General features: G+C 38.2%; 1 protein-coding gene across 3 annotated transcripts; it reads right to left on the reverse strand.

The window, feature by feature from the left end:
* Positions 1–421: 421 nt before the first annotated feature.
* On the reverse strand, positions 422–10,138 carry LOC106060334 (uncharacterized). 3 transcript variants are annotated; one of them, XM_013218165.2, is made up of 4 exons: positions 10,052–10,138; positions 8,339–8,545; positions 4,586–4,777; positions 422–3,901 (listed from the first exon to the last, which is right to left on the reverse strand). In XM_013218165.2, the coding sequence occupies exons 2-4, from the start codon at positions 8,543–8,545 to the stop codon at positions 3,290–3,292; spliced, it is 1,011 nt and encodes a 336-aa protein (XP_013073619.2). In that variant the 5' UTR covers positions 10,052–10,138; the 3' UTR covers positions 422–3,289. The 3 variants fall into 3 exon arrangements, with proteins under 3 accessions (XP_013073619.2, XP_055870275.1, XP_055870274.1); XM_056014300.1 differs by having other exon boundaries at positions 10,003–10,123; XM_056014299.1 differs by lacking the exon at positions 10,052–10,138 and adding an exon at positions 9,971–10,026.
* Between the last annotated feature and the right edge of the window lie 127 nt (positions 10,139–10,265).

Raw genomic sequence — 10,265 nt, forward strand, 5'->3', positions numbered from 1 at the left:
GCCTCAACATTATTAAATACTAAATGACTTAAGCTTTCGGCCTCTTCAAGAGGCTAGCAAGGATGGTGTCGATGTTCTTTTGCATGGCGTCAAGATTAATTTGTGATACGTCTTGTAATGTTTTTTTTTTAATCCAATCTAGGGACCAAGATACAAATTTGTTTTTTTTTAGATAAATCCAAATATACATATATTCCCTACATAATAATAATAATCTTTATTGTCCGTATGGACATTTTTGCATTACACCAAACAAAAAACAAATCCGTTAATGTGAACTGATCTGGATTGCGAAGCAGATGGTGACCTAAGGAAATTACAAACTCGGGTCCTCGCAGGTGCGGGGGCTGAGGTGGTTGCCCCATTTGCCATCCACCTAGGGCTGCTACTGATAAAAGCATATAGCTAAGTTCACTTCGGATCTATTAATAATAATAATCTTTATTGTCCATATGAAAATTTGTCTTACAATTTGTGCATTACACCAAACAAAAATATTATAACTATAAGAAACCAAAGTGTACATTCACACCAGACTCACTCATAATTTACATGTGACAAAGTTTATATCAGATTGTTCCTATTTAATGATTTGATTGCCAGGGGAACAAAAGAGTTTGTATCTGTTTGTCTTTGCTATCGGTGTCTTGTATCTCTTTTGTGATGGTAAAATCACAAAATCCTGACACAAATGGTGATTATTTCGAGGCTCTTGTTAGCTTTTTTATAGATGTTTGTCTCAAACAACTGCCCAAATGGGGTTTGTTTTTTGCCAATAATTTGACCAGCAGCATTTAGGATTCTATATAGTTTATTTTTTTTGAAATATTTGAAATATTGCAGATGTGAGCGTGATAAAACATAGCCAAGGCCTTTTCGCTAACATTAAACGAGGACAGTTTTCTTAGTAATCATAATCTTTGCTGCCCTGTTTTGTTGATATAATCAGTATTTGCTGTAAAATTCAATAGTCTCTCCAGCTACAGAAACAATATCCTTTTCCTTCTTTTCCCTATGAAAATTGATTCTTTGGGTTTTTCTACATTTAATAATAAAAAATTATCTTTACAGTATTTTTCAATGTGTTCTATTTCTCTGAAATACTCATTTACGTCTGAGCTCTCTGAGAGCTGGGCAAGAAGAGCCGCATCATCAGCAAATTTTGTGAAGGAGCAAAAAGGACTATCGGAATGAAAATCATTGGTGTACAAGATGAACCACAATGGCGATGTCACAGCCCCCTGTGTTAACTATGCGTGCATTTGATATAACATTGTGTACCCTAACCCTCTGAGATCTCTGGGTCAAAAATTCATTAGCCCATAGTATTATGTATGGACTAATCTTCAACGCTTTCATCTTTTCAATGAGTAAATGAAGTGTATAGTGTTAAAAGCTGATGAGAAATCAATAAAGAACAATCTTACATAAGTGTTCGATAAGTCCAGATGTTTGTAGACAATTTAAAATATTTAGGATGGCTTCGTCTACACCTTAACCCTTTTGGTAAGCAAATTGTAAAGGGTCTAACTTACTACAAAGATCATTCAGAAGAAACATTTTAACCAATTTTTCTAACATTTAGACACAATGGAAGTAAGTGAAACAGGTCTATAGTCATTTCCTTCGGTTTGGAAACCTTTGGCACAGGTACAATTATAGATGACTTCCACACAGGTGGTATCTCATGGTTTAATATTGAAGTAGAAAAAATATCTTGGAAAGGTTCAGCTAGTTGTTCAGCACATTCTTTAAAGATTTGCCCTTTTATTCCATCAGGCCCACCATGTCATGTCAAAAAGTAGAAATTCTTAAATGATTCTTTAAAAATCTTGGCTAAGTAATTACCTTTCAAAAATACAAACTCTACAGACAGATCATGGACTGTTGAAATATTTATTTCCAACAAATCATTTGCCATTTACACGAGGGTTTAAGATTCCCATCGAATAAATAGATAACTAGCTGAAAAATATAGATCTATGTGAAATAAAATTTATCACATGACTAAAGTAACCAGTAAAAATATTAATAAAAAGCATTTCCAATCAATTTTGTAGCATTACTGAAGTCTCAAAACAATAAATTTAATCTTATATGGAACTTCAACAAAAAGTTAAATTCTGGCTGCAGTGAACATGTACCCTTGGCACATATGGAGAAAACAATACTTAGCAAAAGTCAACAGTAAATTAGCAAAGATAATCTTATAAAACTTCACATAGATGTAAAGATAAGCTCTATTTAATTAATTTATAAAATTAAATCAGCTTATCATAACTTCTGGAACATTTCCACCATGACTAAAATAAGGGATATCTACAATGCTGTGTCTTCCAACTTTTACAAAGGTCAACAGTGAATTAGCAAAGATAATCATGTAAAAACTCAATACAATTATAAAGTAACCAAAACTTCAAGCAGCTCATTCTGGAACATTTCAAGAACAGCAAATAAAGAATGTCTACAATCCTCCAACTTTTGCAATTCAGTTTAAGGTAGATGTGATAGTCATTGTTGTTGTTAATGCTTTCATGTTTGTATATCACATGAACAGTAAACATTCTTAAATATAAACTTGACTGTTAGTTAAAACATCTCTTATTAGAAATAACTACCTAAATCTAAGTGAACTTCAACGTCTCTGTTAAACTTAAAAAAATATTGAAACAAAAAGGAAAAAGAAATCCTGTGCTGCAGGCACTTTCTGATAAAATTCAAACACAATTTCTAATTTTTTAACATGTTCACTTGTGTTAGATTTAAAGAGGAATACATTGGCATATTAAATACATATTTTATGTTAACAGGTAATATTTTTTATAATTTCTATTTTACGTCAAAATACAAAAATATAGACTCAATATAACTAAAAACGAAATGTTCTTATAAAATCTTAAATAAACAAAAACATATCACAAATTAATCAACCTTTAAAATGTATTCATGACCTTGTAATAAAACACAGGTTAAAACAGTATCATAAAACAATTTCAAATTGTACCATTCATACCTGAATATAATTAAATAATCCATAGTTACTTGTACTTAATAATTTAAAATTTGATTAAAAAGTAATATCACAGGATAGAAGAAAATACTATGTGTACCACATGATACATTGTATGTAAGACAAAAGAAAATTAGCACTACATGATACGGCTACATCTAGCAAAACAATCTTATTTTTTTCCTAGGTATTATTCTTGTGTCCCCTCAGTTTTGTGAGCTAGCATACAAAGTTCTGATGTCTGAGATCACACAAATATTTATGATGAAAAAACAAACATCAGCTCTGAACAGCAACTTCTTCTGAATGTTGATATCTCATGGCAAGAAAATCTCTGGCTAAAACTGGCAAAGGTAATTCATCAATCACCTGACCCACATGCCGACCCCTGCTAATTTTTGGTGAGGATAAATAGCTCCGTAAAGCTATTCGAGTTATATAGGTCAGAGGTAAAGGCTGCATTTGAAACTGTTTTATCCAATCGAACTTTTCCAATCTCTGCTTCAAAATGTCCACTTGTTGATTGTCAATGCTGGTCTTTAAAGATATACAAAGTTCATTTATCGCTTCTTGGAGGCAGAATAAATCCACCCGGAAACCTAGAACCAGACAAAGTTGCTGGAATGCCCAAAGATCAGACATGACTTTGTCAGTGAAATTTATGGTCAGAAAGCTCCTGCCAGACAAGTAAACTGTCCGAGGAGCAAGACCTGCTAGAACTATTTCAGTTCCAAGGGACAGCAACTCTTCAAAGTTTTCAAAATGGAAGCGCACCCCGGCAGCCATCATCACCATCCCAGAGTTCAGAGCAAACAAAGACTCGATGAAACAGAAAGATGGAAGGTTGACATTGTTGACATCGGCTCCATGATGAATTAAAAGCTTTGTAACCTGAAAAGAAATATTACAAATTTCACTGACTAGCATATGTAATAGCCAAACTATCTCTGGATTATAAGTACTTTCATCTGATAAGGTTTTTTATCCTATTTTTCTTGCATTTCTACTGTGTTTTAAAAGAATTAAATAATGGCATTCATAATGTGAACAAGAAGGAAGGAATTAAAACAAATTAGCTTCTATCACATTTTATTATGAGGAATGTTAGAACTTGCATCTAGGAAAATTTCCTATACTTGGTATCATTGTTTTTTTTGCAAGAAATTAGTTATATAAAAAGTTAATGCTTTTTTTTTCCCACCACATATGTTACTTAGGAAGAGAGACCATAAAACAAAGTAATATTGCTGTATTTTGTTTTCATCTGATTTTTTTTACTTCGGTAACATTTAATAGATCACCTTAGCAAAGTGTACCAGAGATGAAAACAAGTATTTACTTACTCAAAAATCGATCTGTAAAGAAATCTTTTAAATCAAACCAAAAAGAAAAAGGTAATTTTCAAAACAGGAATTCTGAATAGAAGATCATTACATCCTATCCCAAACCTCTAGCATCGTTGCTATGATAGTCCAGAGCACATACCAGACAACCAATAGTAGTTATTTATTAATATAATAAAATGATTTTTTTTTTAATTTTGTGGTTCAATAGTAAAAAAACGTAAAGACTCACCTGACTATCCATGCCATAGAAGGCACACAAAAGTGGAACTCTGTTATACTTGTACAGGTTGACATTGGCACCCCACTGCAAGAGTTTCATGATGTTGTCAAGTTGATTTCTATGTGATGAAATAGCAGCATACAGTGGACTCCTGCCTTCTTCATCTGTCACATTCAAACTGGCTCCACAATCAAGTAACTCCTAAAAATAATGCTGGTATTAGTTCAATAATTCCTTGATCTATTCTAACCATTAAATATGAGAAACAGTAAACTGTAAATAGATAAGAACAAATCCACCTAAATTATGCCATCTGAAGTGACAAATAAATATGTTTTTTCTGGATCAAAAACATGTAGGCATGTCCCTTTGTTAGTTGAGCATGAAATCAATATCTGATTAACTGTTTTTAAATTAGTTTTAAAATTATATTTTAAATAACTTCAATCATTTCTGTTGTTTAACACTACCAGACTGGTGTACTTATTCTGTAATTTCCAAAGTAATTGTTATACTGGTGTATCATTTTTTGGTACTTGCCCGTGTAATAAACAAAATGAGTCAGAATTTAAAATAACCAGCCTTTCATAATTAAAACTAAGTTAAGCATTGCAAATAGCTGTCTCTTTGTGCTTACATTGAATTAAAAAATAGTACTGGACCCAAGACTGTTCCTTGAGGTACACCTGAGTTTACTGTTATTGGTGTTGATTTAGAGCCATTTATTATTACAGTATTGTTATAAACCTGGTGGTGGCACAGATGTGGGTAGTGGTGTGAGTGTAGTCAGGTGACGCAAATCGCCCCAGGCCAGCGCTAGACGAGCGGTCAACCGTGACGAGTGTCAACACGGCGGTTCGGGAAGGATCGAGGGCGGTCTGGGAAGGATCGACGTCGTGAACAGAGCTCAGGAGCGTCACGAGAGTTATAGTCATCTGACCACCTAGAAACGTCGAGGGGCGTTCTGTCCGGTTCGAGAAGGCCAGTAGGGACCCTATATAAGAGCGGAGGTGTCGCAGTCAAGACGGTCGAGAAAAGGGGCTCAATACAGCAAGGTTCACGAGAGACGGTTCACGGCAGGGGTTCAGAGCCCGGTTCACTACAGTCTGGTCGACTACAGCACAGTTCAGCGGTGTGGTTCTTACGGAGCATTACGACGGTTCAGTGCGGAGTACTGTCAAGTACAGTTGAGACGACTGGCGTCTTGATCTTGGTCTGCGATCGAGTCCGACACAACGAGCCTAGTGTGTGAAGTCAGTCCTGAACTGTTAAACCCAGTGCAAGCCCGGAACGATACGGAGAGGCCAGTGCAAGAGTTAATACGGCGGAACGGTGTTATCTGAGAGATATTTGTACACTGTACGTGTTGCCAATTGTAAAGTATTGGCTGTTATTTATTCAACAATTAAAGTGTTACGTTACTTTGGAGCCCTGAGTTGTCAAGTTCTTTAAGTTGGTGGTGTAAGGTGCAGTTTGCAGAGAGCCTGGATAGTGAGATTCGTAACAACTGGTGTCAGAAGTGGGATCGGATCGGAATCGGATTGGATCGGATCTACTATGGCTCGTCTGAAACTGCTATACGAACTTGCATTCAGAGAACTGAAGCAAGAACTCCGTGATCGAGATCTGAAAACGAGCGGAAATAAAGAAACCTTACAAGCACGCCTCCGAAATGACATTTTGGAAGAAAAAGAAGATCCGGACACATATCTTTTTGAAGTCGAACCTAACTTGCTGGAACAGATCAATTCCAAGATAGATACCATGAACACCAAGATAGCCGCTATGAACCAACGCATACCTGCTGTGGAGGAGAGAATAATCAACTCAGACGTTCGTTCAGATGCTAAAACCAGAGAGAGGAGCCTTGGTGGTGATCACGAGGACCCATTGAAACCTGACGAAGCCGTTGAGAGACATATGCAAGTCGAGAGATACCAGCCAGGTCCGAACCTAACAGACGTTGGTCCAGCTGCCAAGACTGGAGAGGAAAGTCCTGAAGGTGGTAAAGAGAATCCAAGGCAGTCTGACGTTGACGTTGATGGACATTTGAAAGTCATCGACAAGGTCTGAAACCAACAAGCGATTGGCCCGATACTGAGACAAGAGAGAGAGGTCCTGATGGTGGTGAAGAAAGCCGAATGAAGCCTGAAGCCGAAGACGAGGGACCTTTGCACGAGGAGTGTTACCAACCTGCCCCACGAGCATGCCCTCCAGACAAGGCTGAAGATGATGACCTGTCCCACAATTCCCTTCCTGTGGATTTGAAGCCCATCCCAGTCTTTCTTCGCAAAGCCCTATGAAGCCACATCTTTTGCCAACGATCTTGGTATCCCCAGCCCTTACATCCTATACCTCTCCATGTGTCAAGTGGCTGTCCTCAGTACCGACCGACAAGGGAGCGATGCAACCACAACGTCACTGCAACAAGAGGACGATCAGCTGGAGGAAAAGAAGAAGGCGGGGTTTGCGTAGTCCAACGTGCATGGTGATTCTACCAAGAAATAACTGCAGCCACACGAAGACCAACTGGTGGAGAAGAAGAAGAAGGCGACTTTCGAGTGCAACATGGATGACGATGCGACCACGACATCGATGCAACCAGATGAAGGCTAACTGGAGGAAAAGAAGAAAACGTTTTCTGAATTCAACGTGAATGGCGATGAAAGCACGACGTCCATGCAACCAGGTGAAGGTCAACTGGAGGAGAAGAAGGAAGCGACCATTGCTGACTGCAACTTGGGTGGCTCCATCAAGCTCAAGAGGCAAGTCAACTGCCACTGATCGACCCCCGCCTGCAGTACAACCAATGTCATGATGTTGATTCTGTCCGGGACGGACAGATCTAAGGAGGGGGCAGTGTTATAAACCTGGTGGTGGCACAGATGTGGGTAGTGGTGTGAGTGTAGTCAGCCGACGCAAATCGCCCCAGGCCAGCGCTAGACGAGTGGTCAACCGTGGCAAGTTATGACGGTCAGCCGAGACGAGTGTCAACACAGCGGTTCGGGAAGGATCGACGGCGGTCTGGGAAGGATCGACGTCGTGAACAGAGCTCAGGAGCGTCACGAGAGTTATAGTCATCTGACCACCTAGAAACGTCGAGGGGCGTTCTGTCCAGTTCGAGAAGGCCAGTAGGGACCCTATATAAGAGCGGAGGTGTCGCAGTCAAGACGGTCGAGAAAAGGGGCTCAATACAGCAAGGTTCACAAGAGACGGTTCACGGCAGGGGTTCAGAGCCCGGTTCACTACAGTCAAGTCGACTACAGCACAGTTCAGCTGTGTGGTTCTGTACGGAGCATTACGACGGTTCAGTGCGGAGTACTGTCAAGTACAGTTGAGACGACTGGCGTCTTGATCTTGGTCTGCGACCGCGTCCGACACAACGAGCCTAGTGTGTGAAGTCAGTCCTGAACTGTTGAACCCAGTGCAAGCCCGGAACGATACGGAGAGGCCAGTGCAAGAGTTAATACGGCGGAACGGTGTTATCGGAGAGATATTTGTACAGTGTACGTGTTGCCAATTGTAAAGTATTGGCTGTTATTTATTCAACAATTAAAGTGTTACGTTACTTTGGAGCCCTGAGTTGTCAAGTTCTTTAAGTTGGTGGTGCAGGTGCAGTTTGCAGAGAGCCTGGATAGTGAGATTCGTAACAGTATGTTCTCTCCCTATTAGAAAATCTTTAATCCACGGATGCAATGGACAGACAATGCCAAAGTATTTTAATCTTTTAAGCAAACTATGGTATTGAACTAATAAAGTTACCTTAACAAGGTGCATATATCCAACCCTACATGCTTCAAACATAGGGTGATTGGAGCTTACAACATTGCCATTGTGTCTCATGGAACTGAAGCTTATGGCATGCTCTTTAATATACTTCTTGGCTTTGTCTGCAAGAAGTCTTTGTTGCCTTGTATCAGATTGGTAGATACCTGACTGGCAGAGCTGAACAAGATAGTCCAATGACATCTACAAATAGAAATATTTTAAAAGGTTTTAAAAATTGTCAAGCATACATCACCTTCAATGAAGTCCAGAAGGGAATAGGTGCCATTCTCCCGTTGATTGTTAGAAAGGCTTTTATCCAACAACCAGGCCTGGACATGGGATTCCCCGTCTGAGGGCTCCCAGCAGTTGACAGCCATATTGATTGACTGGGCCAGATCAGACTGTGCCGCGTACACAGTGCACCATTACCCGTTCCTGGATCCCACTCGCTATAAGTGGCTGAGAAAAGTACTGACTGCGGGGAGCTTGTCTCATATTCCTATAATCTTACCGCCACTGTTCCGCACTGGAGCCGACGCTCCAGCTAATCCGGTCACTGATGATGGTCCCCTCTGTGGAATGGCATGGCAAACTTTTTGGACTGGGGTGCTGGCTATTTGTTCCATCCCTACCCTGAGTGAGAGAAAAAAACAAAAGCTCAACCAGGGAATCCGACAAGGGCCTGGTTTGCTACTCGTACTTGGCCTATCTAGTTCCACTACTAGACATTTCCACGGAGCACCACACTGAGGCAACGGGTAGCTGGAATCCTCTGAGTTACATCACCAGTTCTATGGACTTATTTAAATTGCCCACAATAATAATAATCTTTATTATCTATGCATTAGACATTATAAGAGCAAACAATTTATGCAGTACCAGTACAGAACTCAAACAAGCGTTTTCTAGTTGCCAGAAATAAAACATACATATCCCTGTAACCTTGAAGATGTCTCAACAATAATATTGAATATTGGTGGCAGGTAATGAAAAAAAAAGACTTCTCATAATTATGTATTTAAACTGCTAATTAAGTTTAGTACAATACTTGCTGTTTCAGGGGCACTAAAAAATTAAGCATCTGTAGGCCTACTCCACTCCATCTACTTCTATGAAAATCTTGTTTTCCATTATGATTTTATCAGGACAAACCTAGATCTAGATCTAATTCACAACAGTGAATAACATTAAAACTAGTGCGACCAACCACATTAATGAAATCAGCATCCTATAAAAAGTATAATATACACTACTAGACTTCATCAATATTCTGTCAGACATTATTATTGTCACATAGAATTATAGATCTATAAATTAGTCTATATATTGACATTGATGATATAGAATATTATAGATCTATATCTATTATTTTATAATTATATCATATTTCATTATAAGTATTATATATCAAATGATTTCTATACTACTAGACTAGACTAGATCTAATATTTAAATATTATTTTATTATATTATAATTATATTATATATAATATATACTATTAATATACTATTTGAAGTATATATTATAGTCACTTATAGTGTAGTAGATCTGTATGACTATTGAATATATTAGATCGAGAATCTAGATCTAGATTCTGTAGATCTTATTTTGATCTGGCCACGTACATTAATGCCATATAGATGTTATTAAACCTAACCTTTCATTTTAATTTAAAACAGATGAGTTTGCACAGTCATTTGACCTACATTTATATAAACATTGTTACACAAATAAATCAAAAATAAGAATGGCAAATGGATCCATGATTTAGATCAGTGATTCCCAAAGTGGTCTATATAGAAGACTTCCAAGGGGTCTACGAAAGTGAAAAAATAAATTGGGGGTTTATGAGCTGTCCACGGGGGTCTAGCTCGAAGCTTAGGCTACAGGTTTAGGTGACAGTTACTCGCCTTCGCCTCT

This window comes from Biomphalaria glabrata, chromosome 16 (genome assembly GCF_947242115.1).
Source record: "Biomphalaria glabrata chromosome 16, xgBioGlab47.1, whole genome shotgun sequence".
Taxonomy (NCBI): Eukaryota; Metazoa; Mollusca; class Gastropoda; family Planorbidae; genus Biomphalaria; species Biomphalaria glabrata.

What these genes read in the sequence shown, in the direction of transcription:
- LOC106060334 (XM_013218165.2), bottom strand. Translation starts at nt 8,545, where the DNA reads ATGTCATTGGACTATCTTGTTCAGCTCTGCCAGTCAGGTATCTACCAA. An exon ending in GATATATGCACCTTGTTAAG is followed by an intron (nt 4,778 to 8,338) that starts GTAACTTTATTA and finishes CATTATTTTTAG; the next exon opens with GAGTTACTTGATTGTGGAGC. An exon ending in TCTATGGCATGGATAGTCAG is followed by an intron (nt 3,902 to 4,585) that starts GTGAGTCTTTAC and finishes ATTTCTTTTCAG; the next exon opens with GTTACAAAGCTTTTAATTCA.